Source organism: Triplophysa dalaica, chromosome 10 (assembly GCF_015846415.1).
Source record: "Triplophysa dalaica isolate WHDGS20190420 chromosome 10, ASM1584641v1, whole genome shotgun sequence".
In the NCBI taxonomy this organism is placed as follows: domain Eukaryota; kingdom Metazoa; phylum Chordata; class Actinopteri; order Cypriniformes; family Nemacheilidae; genus Triplophysa; species Triplophysa dalaica.
In genome coordinates, this window is record NC_079551.1 from 20907075 (window position 1) to 20930648 (window position 23574).

Consider the following 23574-nt stretch of genomic DNA (forward strand, 5'->3'; position numbering starts at 1 on the left):
TTTATTAATTTATGTGCACATATTTTATATTTTAGCACGCGACCTGACCCCAACGACCTGACCCCAACAGTTTGTATATTATATAATATAAACAAAACACATAACAGGCAGATATGGCTACTATTTATTCAAAAAATTATTCCAAGCTTTCCGAGCCCGAAGAACGGACCCAAAAGCGATCCCTTCTCCATCCGCCATAACACTCAGAACCGGTTGTGTACAATACAATTTCAGAAACTATGAAACAGCATTGGCTGTCCTGCTCCGACTACATCACACACTAAACTTGAGTGTACATGTGTATATGAGTGGTTTATTTCTAAAAGCATCTTGTTATTTCTTATCCTGGAACAGATGTACTTGATCTCAACCTTCAGAATGAGATGCAGAATTGCTGCCGAAATTATTGAAAGTAGTTCTGTCATTACACTCTGAATGATATTAAACAGGATTGCGGCAGAAAACACAAGCAATCAGAGGATAGTTTGAGATCCGGGTAAAAGCGACAATTTCTTTATATTTTGTAACCAGAGCTTTACAGGTATCCAAGCAAGTTACAGATTAGTGTACTTTTGTATGGCTACAAATGGCTTGCTTGAAGTTGTTTAGTTTGAAGTTGGGAAAGGAGAAGTGTGTCATAATTAAAATGACATTCGATTTAAGGAAATCACGAATATTTCGAAACAACTAATGACACTTGAAATGCCTAAACATGGCATTCATTTGTCAAGCTGGTTATAAGGAAATGAAGCTCAACCTGAAGTCATCATTACACTCAATCCTAGATGTCAGATCTTATTAGCTCCCGATGAGAAACACTTATAAATTGACAATTCATTGTTATTTTGCACCTCAGGTTTTAAACTGAAGCTGACAATGTAATTTCTGAATCATCCACCGGCAGTTGTTCTTATTTACAAATACAAATCACAGATCTGTGTTTCATGAACGCTGAAAGAAAGCTAATTTTGTCAAATATAGACAAAACACCTGAAGTATTTTTCTCTCAAGTACATTTAAAAATATCAGTTCATACTGTGAGTTTCCTTTGGATTTATTTTACTTTAATACATACGTCATAATGCACACTAATATAAATTAAAAATCATACTTTTTACTTTAATTCAAAAACATGTCATTGTTAATACTTTTGAAATGTCTACCTGTAATACTTGGGCACTTGTTCTTTCTTACTTTTACTGAATTATTTTGCTCAAAATTATACTTGAATAAAAGTAAGAAAGTACTAGATTTTTTTATGTACTTAAAGTATTGGGAATTTGAAGTGTAAAAGATTTGATTATGAAAATGTATTTATGAAACAGAGTAAAACATATGATATATACATGCTTTATAAAGAAGTCTAAAAGTGAAAACACTGTAATAAAGTACAGAACAGTACTTTAAATGTACTAGAGTAAAAGCAGACTAAAAATACTTAAGTACTGTCTATCACTAATATAATTTTTCACTTTTCTGTCACAATTTATTTACAAATAAAGGACATTTTCTGTTATTAAACTTCTTTTAACCCTTCTTTACTACTGACCCTGGCGCCACTACATAAAATATATAAAGTATTTTTATTTGCCAAAAATAATTGTGCACAACATTTTTTTAATGTTATGTAACTTTTGACAGCCGTTTTCAAGCACACACACCCATTTCCAACTCTGTATTCCAAAACATGTAAGAGAAACCCTTTGCCTCCTCTAGGCGTGAAAATGGCACGCTCTGTTGTAAAACTGAAACAATTTTATAAATGCGTATTATTTGTACTTGTATATAAAATAATATATATTTTAGAGGACTCTAAACCCACTGCTACCCTAAAACAATATAAAAACAATACGAATAGGTTGCATTGCATCGAGTCTTCTAAAGTGTCTAAAGATGGTCTTTATTTTTTTAAGTCCTTTGCAAGTGCCACTTGCAAACTTGCACACATTTAACAAGGGGAAAGTAAGGTTCCAACTTTTTACCAGGCATACTCCCGCGCATGTGACCTGATATACAGTTTAATTATAAAAATACAGATGTATCGCTTTACTTGTTTATTCCTATTATGATGTTAAGAGACTTCCAACCAGCATGACAAAAAACGTTTCTGCATAGGATTGCCTACACTGGCTTTAGGCATGTTGTTGGATAGTTTCACAGAAAAACTTTCCAAAGTCTTGCTATACAAAAGTACACTAATCTGTATATTGCTTGAATACCTGTAAAGCTCTGGTTAATAAAATTGAATTTGTTTTTTACCTGGATCTAAAACTACCCTGTGATTGCTTGTGTTTTCTGCCGCAATCCTGCTGAGTATCAACCAGAGTGTAATGACATAAAAACTGTCAATAATTACTGCAGCAATTCTGCATCTCTTTGCTGAAGGTTGAGATCAAGTACATCTGTTCCAGGATAACAAGACGCTTTAAGAAATAAATCGACACGCAACTCTCTGAGGTAAAAACGTGAAAATTTGCACCTTCTAGTGCAAATTAAATGTGGATGCTCCAATGTTCAATGTTGCCTTATTGAGCTTCCAAATTTTTCAACATGGCTATTTTAGCATGCAGGTGGTTGACAATGGACAATTACGAAATTCGAAATAAACGTAATATTATCATATACATTATTTTTGTAAAGATAATCATGTATTTTCACCAATTTATGTAAGCTTTTATCTTTATTATGTTATTTTAACTGTGTCTGTGGAATGATAAATGTAATTTTAAAGTATCCAATGCATAACAATCATAATACAGTTGGAAAAATACTTTTTAAAATCCAATCCCTCTTTTGCTTAAAGGTACAATACAGTATGTAAGATTTTTGCATTGAAATATCCAAAAAACCCAAGCACAGAGTTATATATTTGTGTTTACTTACCTACTTACATTATACCGTAAAAGTTGGAATCCAGATAAATCTTCAAGGTTTAGGCACTTCTTATCACAATTATATAATGGTATGTGTTCCTCAAGCTTGTTTTTTAAACCCCATCGGATCTATTTCAATCAGCAGTGTAAGTAAAAACAACAACTCCCATCATGCCACGCTCCTTCTATAATAGAAGGAGGAGAAGTGTAATATAATACATTCAAAAATGCGACCTCTAGTGGCTGATTCCGAACTAGCAAATTCCCACAAAAATGACTTCCATTGAAATGTGTTTCTGCTCACATTGTTTTCATATTTTACACCGTTTCTTTTTATCCACACTTATATATTTAAAATCAACCAAATCTGGTATCCAGGCAAGGATGGAAATACATGAGGCAAAACTGCAAGGTCTCTATGTATCAACTGCCCATGATCACACCAACACATCCCGTCTCAACACGCCAATCACCGCTTATACTTTATTATAGAAAGCAAATACGTTTATATCAAATGCTGTTGCGACACCAGATTCCACAACTCGATATTAAACAGGCAAATCATCTGTTTCAAGTGGAATTCCCTGGTTCTCTGCTGATGGTTGGTGTTGGGTTGAGATGGGAATGGCCGATCATGTTTCTCTCTGCAGAAGAGAAAAGCTCTCGTGGGAGGAGCTCACTTTCTGCTGTCTAATGCTGCGGTGGACTCTCAGCTATCTCTGAGAGCCCGCTGTGGACAGACTTGAATGTGGCAGCCATTACATTAACTGTGGACCACAGAAACCCATGGGAACATTGTGATTCCACTTCAGAAAATCACTAATAGGCTTGTATTGCCACCCACACTAATGCTTTCTGAAAGCTACAGCGTGATGCATCGCTTAAGGTGCCTGCAGGACTCACGTTGCAATTTACTTAAAGATGCGATGGTGTTGACTGAATTATAGATTAAAATTCAATTAAAATTCAACTGAGATTTGATGTACTTTCAGGGAAATGAAGGGTGTATTATATATTATATCTGTTCCACTATTGTCACCAAATGGAATTGACACAATAGAGCTTTATGGTTGTGTAACATTACAACATTCAGGTACATTGGCCCTCGTAAAAAAAATCTAAATAAAACTTTGTTTAGGCAATTTTGAAAGATGCCCACTGAACAGATTTTACCAGTGTCGAAGTGAAGTTATCGGTGAAGTCTTATGAAATCACGTATGTAGTGTCTTCTTTGTTTAGTCTAATATCATAATGTAAACTAGTGTTACTTCTGTTGAACACAAAAAAAACATTAAAGTATTTTAAAGCTGGGGTGCCAGTTAAACAGCGTAAAATAAAAGTTTTCATGTTTCTATTTAATGTAAAATAACAGTTTTGCGGTATAAAATTGCATGATTTTTTTTACTTTTTTCTTGTACATTTAGAGTGTTTTTTCTGTAGTTTGACATTTTTTTAGAAATCTGTTAAAAAAAGTTAAATTCTGTATAATTACTTTTTTCACATTTAAAAAAATATCTTCTTTTGTGTTCTGCAGAAAAATAGAAAGTCACACAGGTGACATGAGGGCGAGAAAATTATGAAAAATATTCTTTTTTGGTTAACTACCCCTTTAACAAGCTTCCACTTATTTGTACTGTAGCAATCGCACCTTGAATTCCTCTATTTAAAATAACTATTTCACAGTTCAAATGTATATATTGCAGACAGGCACGGTTTTGCTTTCTGTTATAGCACATGAGGGAACAATGGTGCAAATAAGTGCTGGTTGTTGTTTTAGGGACCTGTGTGGGTAGGTGTACTCACCGCTGTGCTGGCCGCCGCTTGCTTGGACTCCACCTTCAGGAAAGCCAGCATCTGTTCTACCTTCTGTTCCTCTTCTGCGCTAATGTAGTCCGTGTCTATTCAAACAAATGAACACACAAATAAGCATCAGAGAGGGGTACTGACAGATTGTGAGGAACTGCTTACGGTCAGCACTTTCGAAAATATGGACGTGTGAGCAGTCCAGGCTTAACAAACTGATCTGTGCTGCCTGGTAGAAACTGATCTCTGATGTGAAGTCGTGACACAAGTGAAGAATTTTCTGCTGTAGATGACAGATAAGTCTTTGGAACCTTTTCAAAGATGTATGGTTAGTCGAGATTAACCAAGAGCAAATGAACCCACTAAAATAAACTAAAAACAAATGAATCAAATAAAAATGTATATAAAATAATTGTATGGCAACTACTATAACTTATATAGCAATATAAACAACAAAATAGCTAACATTTTACTGAAGTGAGCATGAACACGAAATAAATACGTAAAAATAACATTTAAATAATTCAAAATTAGTATAATACCACAATAAAACTGAAAACAAAACAGTAACTCTGTTGTTGAAAAAGCGTCTTGTTTACATGACTACTCACGGGTGCATCAAACAAACAAGATTCATTATAAAAATAAAGTGAAATGATGCACTTTACTAGACTACACAAGTGCCGAAGAAAACCGTAGTTACAACCATCACTCAAATCTTCTTCAACAGCTTTGACAGGCAAAACTAAAAAGATCAGTGGAAAAGAACAGACTTTAATAACTACATTTACGTCACTATTTCAAGAATCAGACATAAGGTTTAGCCCAGGCCCTGCGGGGTCTATTTGCTATTAATGTGAACTGTGTGAAAGAAGCCTCCTCAACACACTCCCAACCTCATTTACACAAATTCATTATGAATGCGCTGGGACTTCGGGATCAGCTTGATAATTTTAGTCTCCATCTGAGCGCCAGAGGTCTGCTCGGCGCGTTTTTTCCCGCAGCTTTCACTTTCCCCACAGCGATTTCATGCTTGTCTAGTTTGCAAGTGCCAAAATTGGCCCTGACGTTGTCAATCATTGCTGTTCTAGCTAATGATTTGGACGGTTGAACAGCAATGACAGCCGACGTCCTAATTATGAGAGAAAAAAGTGAAGAGTGACCATGTCATGGCCTTCTGGATGTTCTCATCAATGATACAGATCCAATGTTAAACTTTGCTATATCTGAAGCTTAGTCAATGATGGAGAGTCATTAACTAGCAAAGGTACCTAGCCTACACTTTTCAGGAATCACAAGGTGCTCAGTTGACTGCTTTAGTTATTTTTTCGTAGCGTTTTTTTTTACATATGCATGCATTTACATAAGCATAATTTTTTTTTTTTACAATGCACGCTCCACCAGTTGAGCTAGAGAAAAACTGCAATTCATACTGATTCATTTTTATTTGCTTAAACATTTTATTTAAATAAACTTGTTTGAACATAGATTCACTGACTCGTTGAGCAAAAGCGACAGCATTATTAATACAATTTAGCGTCATTTTCTTTTTATAGTAAGCTAGGCTACACTGAAGCTAGCTAATGGCTAATAGCATCTGGCTGCACTGTTTACATTGTTGCTGCCTTACCTATGTAGTAGAGTAGGCGGGGCGAGACCGTGGTTCGAGTCCGGTGAGTAATTGTGAATTAGCGCCAGCTGTGCGCACACCGGGCTCGAATCACGTAGGAGATTGGGAGCATATAAAAGGAACGAGCGACCGGACCGTCGAAGAGAGAGGACCCGGCACCGAACTTATGTTAAGTTTATATTTATGTTCTTGTGTTTTGTATTTATGTTTTGTTCGCTGGCGGTCGTCCGTGAGGGGCCGCCGGCTGTTATTATTTGTATTAAATCTTTGTTTAAATGTTTGCCGGTTCCCGCCTCCTTCCTTCCTTTTATTACATAATTATTACATTGGTGCCGAAACCCGGGAGGAAGGAGAGACATGCTGTCGGAGAGTCCTCGCCGCCGAGTGGCCTTGCGGTGCCGGAGAGTTCGGGCAGCGCGGTGGCTCCGGGGAAACGGAAGTGCACAGTGCGGCCACCGTCAAAACTTCGCTGGAACAGCGACCTGTGCTGCCGCGCCCCTGGGTCGAGGTGGGTTGCCGCAGAGCGGGCGGGGGGGGTTGCCGCCGCCTGCCAGAGGCCGGAGCCTGCGTCCGTCCCCCGAGGGGGAGGAGCATGGGGATGGAGAACCCGCCCCGACTCCCAGATAAAGGAGGAGCCACCGCCGACCGCCAGGGGGCGGACGGTCGAGCCGTCCACCGAAGCCCCAGGGCCACCACAAGGCACCGCGAAAGAGAGTACTTCGGCTGGTTGAGGAACGAGTGGCAGCATGTCAGGGAACCGGACTATAATTTTTTTTTTTTCATCTCTCCCCTCTCTCTTTCCGGTCGCTCCAAGGGCTCCCGTCTCCGTTGTCTCGTCTCGTCGCTGCATACTTCTGCATATTTATGTTCTTGTGTTTTGTATTAATGTTTTGTTCGCCGGCGGCCGTCCGTGAGGGACACAATGACCCATGACACAAACATGTCAAATATTTAAAAAAATGGATTACAATGTAATAGATTATTATTATTATGTACATAAAGATAAAAATCTGGCTTGTCCTGTAGATGGTCTGATCGTTTCCTCTCTGGAGAATCGTCCATTTGCTCTTGCAAATTCCACAGTGATAATAGAGAATCTTCCGTAGCGCGAGCGAACTGGCTCTTAAAGGGAATGAGAGATGAGACTATGATTGGTGTACTGCACGTTACGCCCAAAAAACATCCATTAGTCTTAATTAGTCATTAAGAGAATCGGGACATCACGTTTAGACCATGCACTCAGGCGGCCTGACCGTTTCCCCATCGTTAAACTAGCAAAAGTGGATACAGACATGCCCTGAGTGCACATTCGCACCCTGCACTTTAGACCATGTGCTAAGATCATGAGAATAGGGCCCTGTCTCAAAATGAACAATATACATAGTTTTACATTATTTATTAATCTTTTCTAAATGTTAGTCTAAGAGATAGGTCCCCCCAACAAAATTCTGTCATCATTTACTCACTCTTTTGTCAGCTAATCCAAGAATTAATTTGCAAAAACAGATAACTGTTTTTTCATCTGTTTTTTGCAAATAAACTCTTTATATACAACATTACTGTAAAGTGTTACTTAATAAGATTTTAATAGTGCTCAATTCTCCATTGTGTCATTGAATGATTCTTCAGAAGTGCATTTCTGTAGCATGCATATATCATTCCATTGGAAGCAGGAAAATCATTGGTACAATATATACAGTACATACAGCATATAAACATATCACACAGAGAAAATGTATAGTTTAAATGTATTGCAGATTGCTTTGGATAAAAGCTTCAACCAAAGGCATAAATATATACAGAACGCCTCATTGATAATGCCCGACTGATTTATCGACTGATGCAACATATGGGCACAAAATTATAAAAACTTGATGGCAAGAATTTACATTTAGCCAGTAAATTCCCGGCAACCGTCCAACAACACCAGATTGCTGTAACTTCACTCTTCTGAGATGTGTAGTAGTTGTGTTTCTGTAGGGAATGGCTGACACTTGTTCATGGCTTGGCGGTCTCAGGGGGCTCTTAAAACCGAATGTCACAATCAGTTCCTCAATGATTAGACAGAAAAAAAAATGTAAGCCACATCTGTTGCAGGAACACAAGCAGATGGGGTGTTTATTACACCTGCGAGTTATAAAGCCGCTGTGATATTTACAAGGAATATGTATGAGGTGGATTTAAATGAGGCAGGGTAATGAAACTTCTGGCCTTTTTCAACGGAGACACACTTTTTCAGATTTAAAGGTAACAACATTAGCACACTAAAAATCATCATTTGAAATCTCACAACGGTAGTCTATTTAAATGATTGAATTTTTGCGTCAATGGTTTCTTTAAGGTTTCATTAATAGTCCGGCCAACACAAGTAGCTCCACCGCTGTTTTCTCCAGAAGACTCCTACACGCTGAAGCTCTTCTGAAGAGGGCCGGGTATCATTCCCACGGCATCTAGATATTAATTAGCCCTTCGAGCCGAGAAGATCCATGTCAAAACCCAGCAGCCAGATCAATTCCGTTATTTTAAATTGCCGGCTTTGCGATAGGAACATAGCCTAATGTCATTACATCCATTAGCATCTATGTGTAACCTCCTTCAGAAGCACTAGGATAATGAGACGGGCCTGTCACCACGCCGGGTTAAAGAAGCAGAGAGGGCCGGTGGTATTTGACTTTTCATTAGATCCTGCACAATAACAGCCGTACAGGTTGGCCTGAACATTTCAAGAAGGACATACCGTTTGAAGTGCTAATGTGAACCACCTACGGTCCGTCGTCTCTCATTAATCTTTTCTTCTGACTCGTTCTACAGTCACGCTGAATCTGAACTGCCTCCAGGAGTCGTACATTATATATAGCTTGCGTGGCTGTGTTTGTGTACTCTAAAGCCCGGTCCGGGTCTATGAAATAAGCGTAATGAGAATGCTTGAGTGCTTCAAAAGAAAACATGAAACCGCTAAATTAGTTTAGGCGTCTTTCCTGTGTTAAAGTGTTTCGTAAACAGAAAGCAAGAAGTTGGGGTAAGGCATTTCTACGGGTTTGATCCTTGTATTTTTGTATTATTCTAAACCAACACAATCACAAAGGAATTTGTACGTATTTTAAGAGGTGAACATTTTTTTCAGCTGATGAATGAAAAACATTACAAGACAATCTAAAATTATTCTAAAAAAACGATAAAAAGAAAAGAAAAAATGTGAAACGTGAGTGTGCGAAAATTATCATAATATAGAATAATGTAATAAATGTACTTTTGGGTATAGTTGTCTTTATAGCAACCGGTATTGGTGTAAACAGGCCTTAAATTCAAGATCTTTATTCCTAAAACACTTATTTCAAAACAGTTATTCTTAAAACATTTATTTTACTCTGAAATATCTGCTGATGGGAGGAAGTAATCAAGAAACGCAAGAATCACTGTATAATTCATGGGCTTCTGATTAAATTCAGAATTTTGTTACTGTAAAATCCCTTCATCCTTTTTTATTAAAGAAATTGCTTTTCAGGACCAGGGGAGCAACACAATAACAATATCAGCAGCAGGGCCCAGGAAATAATGCCAGCATCAACCTCGCCAACTTCTACTTCAATAATTCTCACATTGTACTTCGCACACAATATGTCACCAAATAAATAAATAATATTATGAGCACAGAACAGGTTTTCTTCACATTTGGACTGCCCTGCAGGCTCAGACTTGCTATCGAGAGGAAGCTCAGCCAAGTACATTACCAAGAATAATCTATAAAAGAAAAACAGTGGCACTTCTAAGATGTGACACCGCTAGCAGTTCTGATTTAATAACACGACTTCTGAGATTGGCAGAGACCAGAGATAATGAAGCATTGGACATATTTCAAGACGCTAATTAATACTGCTCAGACAATACCTGCCTTTACATTGTGGTTCTGTAGGGAGTTAAAGAAATAAATTGCATTACAGGGAAGCAAAATTAGGAAAAATAATTTAGCGTTTATTCATTGGCTGTCATTCATTTGCAAGCGCATAGTGTACTGTATATGGAAACATGTAAAATGATACACTCTTAAAAATGTTGGGTTGTTTCAACCCATTGTTGGATCAAAAAGGGAAGACCACCCAACCACTGGGTTAAATTAACCGAGAAAAAAATCATTTATGACCCAATCATGAGTTATAACAATCTAGAATTGGTCAATTTTTTCAATTTTTAAGAGAACCATGTGTTGAAACCAACCCAAATTATTTTACAGTGCATGCAGTATAAAAAACTTTTCCTAACTCTAATTTGTTAAATCTTGAGGTTAGAAATCTGTGGGATTTTGGGCATGGATGGATGATCAGATGAAACACAATGCATTATGTGATAAAGTATCTCAAATGATATGCTTTGTTGTATACTGTGAATTTTTGGATTTAGCATTTCATATCTAAGTCTGTATTCATTTTAAACTATGATAAAATTGTAAGAACAGTACGGTTACCCTTAATTTTTACTGCACGCGTGTGCGACAGTCCACCCCGACGCAGCCACTGGACCTGATCGTGGCCACTTTTATACCCACATGCATGTTAAAGATACGGATGCCGCGTCCAAGCAATGATTACAACAATATACCACACAAATATAACCATTTAGCCAACTTTGTTATGGTATAACCCCAAAAATTCATGAAAAATGAAGAAAAACAACGACGGACAGGCAAATTACGTGGTCTTTGGGAATTCAGCCACTTCGCGTTCAAGGCGCTACTTGAGATGGAACAAAACCTCGCCGGAGCCGTAACGTCCCACCGATTTGTGCAGTGTAAACAAGGGGCTATATGCTTTACAGAACACAGCCACTCTATCGCTTCTTAAAAAATTACAACCCCAATATGTCCAATAACAGCTTCATAAAAAAAAAACAAGTCCTGTGGCTACAAGTGTCCCCGTTTACATGGGTTACAATGTCATGTTGATCTGGGTGAAGATGTTGCCGTTATGTGTCCTTTGGGTTTTTTACCAACAGGTTGAAAAAGACCCAAGGACGACCGCCAACCCATCTCCTGATACCAGTGACCCAGTTTAGTTGTGGAAAAACAACGCACGGTGAGGGGGCATCTGAGAGACAGACAGGAACTGAGACTGGACATGGTGTCCATGGCGACCCTCGGTCTCCATGACTACGAGAGAGACCAGCTTCTTCCTTGTAAGCCTGGAGATTCACACCATGCCGTCCCTCAGAGCTGAGTGGAATGAGCTTCACGGTGTGAAAACAAATTGGTTTTGAATGAAGAGTTTGACGGAGATAAACACCTCAGTTCTGCATGATAAACCTGCATGTGAAGGTTTTATTTCTACTCACCCACAACCGGTAAATCGCTAGGAGTGCAGGTGTTACGCACCTTTTGATTCAGGGAGTCACATTTTGATTTGAAAAACATTCTTAATAAATTTTCAGCAACGGTTGGAGGTGCTTGGTTTTAAACTTTTTTCTCACGTTGTTAATTTTACTTTTTGAGGTATAAGTGCAGCTGCAAATGCGAAATAATATTTTGTGTAGGATTTTTAATAAGAATAATAGAGGATAAAAGCTATTATTTTTGGTTGAAAACAATTAAGTAAAAATCACAGATAAAAAAAATCTAAATTATTTTCTAGTACAATTATAAAAAATCTACAAAATTCTCTGTTATTTATTATAAATTGAGCTTTTACATAGGATTTTGTAAGAAACATCATTATTTTATTTGACTTTAACCCAAGTATAAATTAAGTAAAGTATCCTGCAATATTAATGTGCAAAAGTAACAGATTGCAGCTTTAATAAACATTTTAAAAACTTTTTTTTGCGGGTCAGAATAGACTGCACAATGAATCACAAAGAAATCATCATGGCAAAAATGACCTCATGCTGCTCAGACCAACCAAACTTAGGCCAAACAGCTAATGTACAAATATTAAAATGACTTTATTCTATTACAAAACTCTGTAAACTGTAAAAGTTTACTCTCCTCGCAAACAAATTCTCAATGATGTTCTTGCACGCTTGAAGACCTCCTGTCACGGGTGGCTCTCGCTTTAAGTGGAGCAGTTTAGAAGTGTGGCCATCGTGTGGATAGAAATGCATCCACTTAGAGTAAATAATTCATTAAGGCTTCTTACAGTACAGCGGTGGCGGTAGATTGAGGCGGACGGTATATATAGTTATAGAGCAGATCTGAGCTTCCCTGCTGGAGGAATCGATTAAGACTGCAGTGCAGGAAGGAGAAGATTTCTCTAGTTTTAATGTGACCGATATATGGGCCAATAATTGGTATCAGTCGATAAAAACGGTTATTGGCTGATAGAGGACAGGAAAATGCAATGAATTTGTGCTGTGTGTATATAGAAAATGATTGGAAACACCACCCGTTTAATGTTTAATATTATGAATTAATAACATTCAAAAAGTTAAGAAATATTAATTCAATCTTCAGAAAAGGTATCTCTCCGAATAATCTGCTATCGGTATCACTGGAGAAATGTAGTATCGGTGATTCTCTAATTATTACTCGTACTGAACATATACTGATATCGTATGTTGCTTGTTATTTGCGGGTGGAACAGGTGGCACATGTCCCCACGACTTTTTGGAAGAAATTAAAAAAGCTTGCGGAATGTGTGTATTGTTTACGTGCCATTAACATCTAAGAGTCGTGAAAACCCAGGCTCTTTCTCACTATCTCCCGTTGCTCACACTCAATTCATTTCTGTGGAAGACAGAGAGCCACAACTTAAGAAACGTGGCCAGAATGAAATGCGTTCATTATCCGCGTTTGCACGATTGCTCATGCATCAAGTGTCCAAGCAAAAAAATGCGTAAACCAACGAACAAGTGATATAGTCATAAGAATAATATGTTTTTTTAAGTTTTGTGCACCATAACAGCCAAGTGACCTTCAGCATATGACAGGTTGGGAACCACATACTGTGAGAGCTGGAGTCAAAAGCAGAGTAGGCAATGGATGGACCGCCCACTAGCCTATATGATAAATATTCCCAACAAGTTTTTACAGAAACAATTTACTAGGCTTTAATTGTTTTTGTAACCACTACTTTTCAAAACAAAATTACGCCACTCAATGCTACCAGTAACCAACCATCAAACTATTATTTATGGACAATATCATTTACTTCACTACTGGCTATAGCTGTGACTTTCCTGATTTTTCAGGACAACATTAAAATCAACCAAAAATGTATAACAACATTGGTTTAAAGTGACGTATAGTGCATTACACTGTAGGTATGATCCAAATTTATCTTGCCTTGCTACGCTTTTCCATTCACGCTCGAGAATTTCTGGTTATGAAAGGCAGGATGTAACAAAAAGTGCATCTCATGTAAATAAAATCTGCACGACTTAAGTAATATGGCATTTTATTCATTTCCACGCCCATTCAAATGTTTTCTTTTCATTCTACACCTTTGCGAAAATGTTTTTATTCACATCTCAATCCCACCTGGCATGTAAGTATTTGAGCAAAAATTAAAGAGGCAAATTATATCTGATTACAATTGTGATTCATCTATATCACTGCATGGATTTATTCTTAGCGAGTGAAATAAGAGCTGGGGCTATGGCTCAGCTGAGGCTATTTAAAGAGTCACAATAACTTCAGATCAGTGGATATAAAGAGGTATTCTGAGGAGGAGGAAGTGTTTTTAAAATCGAAATGCTGAGTATCCATACCCGGGGTGTCGAACCCTGGAAGGCCACCATTCCTTGCATAAACATAAAAAATACGGCTGAAGGAAATAATTAAGGTATTTAGGATTACTTCAAAATTGTAGACATTTTTAAACTGAACTCTTCACCCTGGTGGCCTTCCAAAGGATCTGACATCTAAAACCGAAGCAATAAGTGCAATAAATGCAAAGCAAACTCAATTTCATGTCCTACTCGGTACGCCAAAATAAGATACCGTATAACATCACTTGAGGATGAGTCTGTGTAATTGAGTATTTTGAGAATGTTGCGTCCGCTCAAACTTACACGTGTGTAGAGAGAAGTGTTTGCTGTCTGCGGCCGTAGCTCCGCCCTCTCCTTCCCCGAGAAGATACTGGATGGACCGAAGCTGAAAGCAAGGATCCGACAGAAGCACAGCTGCAGCCCGTGAGGTCCTGAAAGAGAAGCGACTCATTTTCACATATTCATATTTTAGGTTTCAAGCATGATAGTTTTTGAGTGCATGATGTACACAAAAATCAACATTTTCATTTACATTTATGCATTTGGCATGACTTAAATTGCATTGTACTATACATTAGTTTTTATGGAATCAAACCCATGACCTTGGCATTGCTGGCGTCATGCTCTAGCCAATGAGCCACAGGAAAGCGTTATAACAAAGTTATAGGAGGAGTTTACCTGCTAAACATTACTTATACTTAAGTTGATGCTGTAACTTTGGAAAGAAAATCTACCATTTACCTAGAAGATCCTACTCAGAGCACCCTATAAACTCTATAGCAATGCCTCTGTAACCAACCAGAATACATCATGGCATCAAAGTTTGCACAGACAACGATAACTGTACTAGCAATTGTCTCAGAAAATGTAGAAATCAAGATTTTCATTGATGTGACAAAAATAGAAATACAAGCCAAGCGACCAATGAAAAGCCAAGGGAACACAGCTGTCAGATTGTAAGAGCAGAGCCCTTCCTATCAAACACAAATCATGTGACGGGTCAACGCCAACTCCACTACAGCATGTAGTGGTCCAGGGTATCCAAACATCTCCAGGGTATAAATACACATCAGAAAAACATACACAATAGATCCTAGCTGATTAACTATATAAATCTGATTTGACAGTAACCTTATGAACAAAGCTCTCTTTCATGTTGTTGTATCACCCGATTCTCAAATAATGCATATAATTCATCAATTGTAGACATCACACATTAACACCCAAACCAATACTTCCGGCCACCCGGAACACCTGCTGTGTACATCTAAACCCTCACTGATCAATCCTTCATGTGTTTTTCCCAGTCGGACAACATTCACCCACTCACATATATTTCTTCATGATGCAAGCAAAGGAAACCGTCATCTTTAAATAATACACTGGAGTTTCAAAATAAAATAAAAACAACTGCTGCTGCTTATGGGAATTCGCCAAAATAAAAGTTTACTGAAGTTAAAGTGACTTCGTACTATACATTATTGTCATCAAACTGGTGTTTTGGTAATGATAGAATCCGTACCTTTATTCTTTCGAAATCAACCAAAATATAATTTACAATATATATATATATATGTAATATATATTATTCACATAAAATATGTATATTAACCTGCAATTTCATGTTTCAAACAGAGGTGGCGACAGAGAGGCAAACGTAACAAATTGCAGCTTTAAGATTGATTTAGTACAAATACTTCTAATGCATTATTATTACCATAATGCATTAACTTTTTTCTAAATTATATTATTAGTTATAATGAACATTATTTCAGACTATAAAAAGGGCTATATTTTAATAAAACAATATTTTATATTAATCTTTTAAAATGCAAAGTCTCTCACCAAATGTACATTGTGAAAGAGCATTGCAAAACGTATCTGGATTAATGTAGACATAACTAAACACTCTGACTAGAGGGTACAGATGTGTTTAAAACTAATTTGTCAATACGTCACTACAAATGTAACTGTAGTAGAGTAGGCGGGGCGAGACCGTGGTTCGAGTCCGGTGAGTAATTGTGAATTAGCGGCAGCTGTGCGCACACCGGGCTCGAATCACGTAGGAGATGGGAGCATAAAAGGAACGAGCGACCGGACCGTCGAAGAGAGAGGACCGGGCCCGAACTTATGTTATGTTTGTATTTATATTATGTTTTGTTCGCCGGCGGTCGTCCGTGAGGGGCCGCCGTCTGTTATATTACTTTATTAAATGTTTAAATGTTTGCCGGTTCCCGCCTCCTTCCTTCCATTTTTTTGGAGATGTGTTACAGTAACATTCTCTGACAATCTAAGTACGTGTTTAAGGTAAAAAATCATGCCGCAAGGCAAATGATTTAGGAAATGCAGAGATACAAACACTTGAGCAAATATGTTTGCACCGCACACAAACACACCCAACAGGCTGCCGTGTTTACAAGGCATGGCCGTCTGTCATGTGATGTTAGCAGTACAGTACACACGCTCAATGAAAGACCTAGACGGACAACAACCATCAAACAAGATAGGTCTGGTAAACAAACCACGCATACACAAGATCATTGCCCGCACAACCTGCACCTGGCAACCCTCCTGCTGTGCTCTAGGGCCGCTGAAATATCACATCCACAGACGTCTTGGAGTGTGCCTGACACCTGACGCCTATTTCTTTGGCACAAAAATGATGACGCAAAGACATACATCTTAAACAAATATAGTAGCGTGGGTGTTGCACAGCGACTGTCAGCAACTTCTGACAATCCTAATTTCACATTAAAATTGACCAAAAAAAAACGAAAAACACAGTCAAAAAGGTTAGTAAAACATCCCAGCATGACAGCAGGTGTCTCTCAGCCAGATAAGCCTGTAAACAAGAGAGGTTATTTGTGGAGCCTGTGGCCCCCAACAGACAGACACTGACTCACGGGCCCCATTTTCCACTTCAGTCCTGCCCCTCGGAGCACAGCGGGACTGACAGCTGAGCACGGGGGAGGATTATTGGAACAGCTTCCATCATCATATCCTTTTTTATGAAAGATGTGAGGGAATCGTGAGGCGTGTGTGTGTGTGACACACGGCTCACGATTCCTTCACATCCTTCAAAAATATGCCTACAGATCTACTCCAACTCACATTGCATGCTACGGGCCCTTTGGCGAAAGGCACAGCTGTGTATGAAGGGTGATGATGAAAGAAAAACGGACACACCAGAAATACGTGTGAGCCCTATGCTTTTCTACAGCTATCTACGGACAATAAAGTGAACAGGACACCAACATTTCTAACGATTCTACTCAACCTGTTTTCATCGAAGGATTTTTGTCGTTTTTAAACACATTACCTAGTAAGATTCAATAGCTGTTTTTGTGATTATTTCGGCACACATTGATCAAAGGACAGCAGAAGGTGATCTATTGTTAGCCGCTAGTTGTTTTGTCAATCGAAATAGGTTTAAGATACGGATTTAAATAAAACAATGAAAAATAAGAAGCATCTGCTACCTGTGTTGGTGTATATGCTTTTTTGTAAAGTATACACAACCTACTCGTAACTATTGGACGAGGTGCCTAATTTGTATGAATTTGTAGGATGTTAAATGTCCATGGTATAAAATTTTATGGCATCTGGCGGTGAGGCAAACTGCAACCAAAGGCTCATTCCCCCCTCCCTTTCGAAGCACTACGGTGGCTGACACAGAACTAAGTTGCCGTCGCGTTTATGCTTCATTGCTGAATGAGATAACGTATTTAAGAAACACACTTAATAAAGCATACGTAATAAAGCATATACATGAGATCGCAAAAAATTCATACAAATTCGCCACCTCCTAATAAAGTTAGGAACTGCGTAAGATTGTGTTGGTATGCAAGACCCACGCACAGCCATAAATATCTCACATTTTCAATATCAGCAGCTTTTTCCCGTGTATTTGATTTGCTTGGCCCTTTTATTGTATATGACACAGTACAAAACTGAAATTAAAACAACTATCAAAAAGTATATGGCCTTGACTCTATTCTGACCCCGGAGATGTAACATTCTGGCTTCAACACAGCACTTTATTGCGCTCAGGAATGAGAAAGAGACCAACAAAAAGAGCCAATTTAGAAGCGACGTCTGAAATCTCTCTCTTTATTCCTCTCTGCATGAAGTCTGTCTCAAGTATTTGTACAATACAACACAAACAGTCTGCCTCAATTTTCCTTTTGTTTTCTCTCACTTTTATGTTGATGAATTGTCTGGATGCAGTTTTTTTCACATGTACCGATAAACATCCCAGATTGTGGATCATAAAGAGACGCTTTCAGAAACTTGAATTCATGCTGAATCTCGACAATAAATGCTCATCTAATTGTCAGAGATCAAAAGACACAAAGACAGACTCGGTGAGCAATAACAGAACTATTCTGCAAAATACTTTGGATCTCGGTATAAAGAGAGTTGGATTTTTGAACAAGCGGCAATGACTGCCGAGCTGAAGGTTCGTGAATCTGTTTGTGTCTCACTGTATGCCATCAATGTCATTGTGCTGCGTGCTTAAAATACATTACGGTGTCAACGTTATACCTCAGCGCAGCAGAACAACATCCATACCAAACAGCGATGAACTAGGAATCCCAGTTTTAGGTATAGGAACTCCTTTAGGACTTAATTATCTTCAGAGTAGGATCTACCAGAACTAAAAAATATATGAAGAGCTCTTCTCCCGTAAAGCATTAAACGGCAAATTTAAAATGAGTTCTTCATGCCATTTTGCTGTGTACTAAACCTATTCACTGCTCCATCAATGTTTCACGCCAAATCGCTAAATTTCCTTGTTTAAAAATGTAGTGCAAGATGCAGTTTCTTACCAAAACGCTATAAGTTCCAAACCTGTTTTTAGCCTAAATGCGATATGTCGTCTCGACCAATCAGAATTTGCTCGTTAGTGGTATTTGTATGTGTTATTTTTAAATTATTTGTTGTATGTGGTGGAAAATATTGAAACATGAAATTGAAAATTTCATGAATAAAATTTATTTTATTTTACTTTTTAGTGTTATACTATTTATTTTATTTGGCTGTTATTTATTTCATGCATTTATTTGATTTATATCAAGTCCCTGATGTCATATGTTTCATGTTCTGTTGTTTGTTTGTTTTTAAAAAGAAATAAACCAACATCTTTTTGAAAAAGAGGATGGATTTGTAGCGTTTTGAAAAAAATAAAAATAAAATTTGAATTTATAATCGACAATATTGTTGTTTCATTTAACAATCATTGTTTAACATGTTCAGACTGAGCCAACAGACCTTTTTAACAGGATAAATTGAATATTAACAAAATGTATGGGTCTAGGTAAAAAAATGTAATTTTCATGAAAACTATTAAAATGGATTTATAGCGTTTTGGAAAAGAGCTCTTCATATGTTGATTGACTGAACAGACACATGATACAGAACAATATTTTCAAATTTAATAGGATGTAAACTAACAGGAAGCTTATGCAAGCGGCATTTAGCTGTCGCCTTTGTCTTTGGTGTTGTGTTCTTTTCTCAGCCTCAAAGATTGTAGCAGGATATAAAAGGAGTTTTATAGTCTCGTGGTTTATAACAACCCATTGCAAAAGAGCATTGATTGAGCTGTTTCCTTAGAAAAGTTTGTTCTATGGGCTAGTCAATGAGCGTTTTTGCTGGTATTATATACAAGACCAACATATGCTGGGTTAGGTATGTTTTGATGCTGGTTTGACCGTCGTAAACCAGTTATGGACCAGCTAAGGACAAGCTTTAACCAGCACAAAACATACCAAACCAGCATATGCTGGGTTAGGTATTTTTGGATGCTCGTTTAACTGGCTTAAACCAGCACATGACCATCTTAAACCAGCTATGGACCAGTACATGACCGGCTAAGGACCTGCTTAAACCAGCACAGCATCAAAACATACCAAACCACCATATGCTGGGTTAGGTATGTTTTGATGCTGGTTTGACCATCGGTAAGCAGTTATGGACCAGCTAAGGACAAGCTTTAACCAGCACATGACCAGCTTAAACCAGCTATGGACCAGCACAGGACCATCTTAAACCAGCACAAACCACCATCAAAACATACCAAACCAGCATATGCTGGGTTAGGTATGTTTTGATGCTTGTTTGACAGCTTAAACCAGCTATGGACCAGCACATGACTGGCTAAGGACCAGCTTAAACCAGCACAAACCAGCATCAAAACATACCACCATATGCAGTTTTATTCAATAGGGTTAAAGGGACAGTTCTTCGAAAAACAAAAATTCTGTCAATATTAATTCACCCTCATATCATTCGACCCTGTTATTGACTCTTTCTTATGTGGAACACAATAGAAGATATTTTGAGAAATGTCTCAGTGGTTTTGCGTTCATACAATGGAAGTCAATGGGGTTCAATGTTGTTTGGTTATTAACTTTCCTTAAAATATCTTCTTTTGTGTTCTGCACAAGAAATAAATAAGTTATACCGGTTTGAAATTACATATAGTTTGACGCATTTTCATTTTTGTGTGGATCTTTTAAATTGATTTAATGAGTGCTCCTGTTAGGCTCATGCCATATTTACAAGATTACGGAAGTATTGCTCTTGTCTCTGTCAGAAAGTGAAATATGCTTTTAATTACAAATAAGCATCTAATATTAAAACCACTGGCATCAATGAGGTGAGGCACTGATGTTGGGTGACGGAGTAAGAACCACCCTCAGTTTTCCAAACCATCCTCACATTTTCAGTTACCAGACCTACCCGTTCCAGTTCAGATTTTTTCGAAGACATTGATTTGCACACATGGCTTTTTAGAATGTCAGAAGAGAGAAAGACCATCCCAAAATGTTTGCCAGAAAGTTGTTACAACACAATTCCTGAGCATCATCGTATACGATGTCACAGGATATCCATACTTTCATTTATTTTAAGCCATGCACAGAGTACAAAGCAATATGAGGTAACCCACCTCACATAACACTGCTCCCTTTCTATAACTAACACAAATGAATGGTTTCCGCTGCACGTTCATGACACATCGGTTTGTCCTCTATGCAACCATTGAGAATCCAGTATCTGCATGCCTTGAATACATCAACAGACCCCCAAGGTCTTCTACAACACCTTATAAAGCATTTATCAACAGCTAAGAGCAGCTTCCATTACACAACATGTCAGAAGACCCGCCATTGACTTTGAATCACCTATTATCTTTAAAAAGCATTAGCAAACTGTCATGAGGCGATAGATGATATAGCCATCTCCAACATCAAGGCCGGGTGATCTTCGAGATGGTTTTAGGAAAGCTAACCATCCATAACTGCGTCCGTCTCAAACTTTATGAAAGTGCTTTCAAAGGTGTTTCTGAAAGCAGATGGATATGTCATGCCGTCAGAATGCGGCGCGCACGTCAGCAGGGACATCATAATAAGTAGTTTGATGGTTGACTGCTTCTCGCGTCAGAGTTATGAAAAGGTGCAAAGCAACGTCCGGCTCAAATTGATGCTGTCTTGAAACCTTTACGAGAGAGGCTGAGCTATTAACCTCAGGGTTCCACATCCTGTCCCGCTGCCTGATTCCTTCACTTTCAGAGGATTGTTTTTGAGAAATGAGCAAGCTCAGGGCCAGGAAACCAATTTTCCAGAACATTGTCATTTTAGGGGACTGTTGACAGAGAACAACTTGGACTCTGCCTTTGCTAAGCGCTCTGTGAAATATGTGCCCCTCAGGCGAGAAACCTGCAGAAACCGCCCTCGATATTTAGTTATGGATGTAAACCGGTGAAGATGATGAGTAGTAATGAGTCGTGTATCAAAGGGAAGTGTGACAGTGGGTGAAGCAGTGCCCAAATCCTTTGGAGATGGCCCACAGCGTAGCATTCGAAGGAAAGTGAATCATGACCGCAGTCAAAATCTCACAGGTGCTAATACACTTGTATACAATGGGCTTACAACAAATATAAAGAGATTTATTAAATATAAAGGTTCTCCACAGCCATGACAAACACATTCAAGGACGCCGTACACCCACGAGCTTGAACGAGTATGAGCACTGTCAGGTTTATAGTGTGCACACTAACACAATGAATACTCAATGAACTGCGTACTCCACATTTATATTCATTTGGCAGACGCTTTAAGGCAAAGTGACACATATAGTGCATTCAAGCTATACACGCTTGTACCATGCATATGTTTTTCGGGAACCAAATACACAACAACAGGACCAACAAGGACACAAAGACCAAGGGCATTTACTTTTATGTCAAATCTAGTGTGATGCAACAGAGTACGAGTCAATATTCAAAGAAATGTTTCTTTTTTGTAAACACACTAAATCTTCTTTCCAAACACTGACTGAACTGTGATCTTAAAGGTGACATGTGTTTGAAAAATATCTTCCATGCCTGTTCAATACAATACAAACATAACAGTAGGTTGAGAGAGAAAAGTTTGATTATGTTAGACAGGGCGATGGCCACTTGGATTATTTGGCGTTTTTGGTTACCCATGATTCCATGATAGGATTTTTCTCTGCACCCTCATAAGCACACTCTATAAAATAAAGGTTCATATTTCTTTATTGTTTTGTCGGCCCGTATGGTACAATGAAGAACTATTAACTTTGTTTAACTTTCAGAAGCTTTCTATTGTATGAAAGGTGCTTTCAAAAAGGGTTTCAGAGTCGTGTAACAATATACCAGTATTGACAATAATAATGATTTCAAAGGAATATTTTATCCAAAATGTCATCATTTACTCACCCTAACGTTGTTGCTAATCTACACATTTTCTTTGTTCAGATGAACACACGTAAAGATATTTGGAAGAATAAAACAAACAGTTCTCGGGCGCTATACTACTATAGTAGTCAATAGTGCATCATTACTGTTTGATTGCAAACATTCTTCCAAATATCTTTTCTCCAAATACTCTCTCCGTCTCCCTACACTATTTTTTGTTTATTTGGCCACAAAAGAGAAAACACAAAATAAACCAAATTAAAGTGGAATTTGACTTATTCATTATTTTTTTATATCAATAGAAATCACAATATTGTTATCATAAATGCATTGGGAAATTGTAATCGAGCAGTGAAAATCTTATACTGCGATAGCCAATTTCAGACTATAAAACGATAAACAAATTGTTCATTTGAGATTCTCAGATGAAAGGCTTTCTTGAGGAAGCTAAAATATTTATTGTGATATTGCCACAAAACTCTCTTAAGCACTTTATTTTTTAATAATTCTTCAGCAGATTCCATTTTCCATTTGAAAACAGTCAACAAAAGTGATAACCACCCACCGAGCTCACAGTATTCTGCATTTAAACTGTTATAAGTCACTGTTAAAATGTATTCCCCGGTGGTGAAAGTAATGAATCAAATTTTTACTTCTGGAACCTGACTGTACTGCTAATGGAAATTACACAATTCACCCTAAAAATAAACATTAATCTAACAGCTGTACACTTCTACTTTTTGATATAACTAACGTCATATGCACATATGCAGAAATTCACCTTTAAATCCACTCTCTCGCATTAAGATAAATTTTATCCGAACAATTACGGGGTTATTCAGATCACCATT

The 23574-nt window shown here is 37.8% G+C and overlaps 1 protein-coding gene across 1 annotated transcript in view; it reads right to left on the bottom strand.

Annotated features, from left to right (window-relative positions):
* Positions 1 to 23574, bottom strand: part of LOC130429807 (E3 ubiquitin-protein ligase RNF123) — a 115609-nt gene that overhangs the window by 15473 nt on the left and 76562 nt on the right. The window contains 2 exon segments of the mRNA XM_056758599.1: positions 4677 to 4771; positions 14305 to 14432. Of these exon segments, the coding sequence (XP_056614577.1) occupies positions 4677 to 4771; positions 14305 to 14432 (223 nt within the window).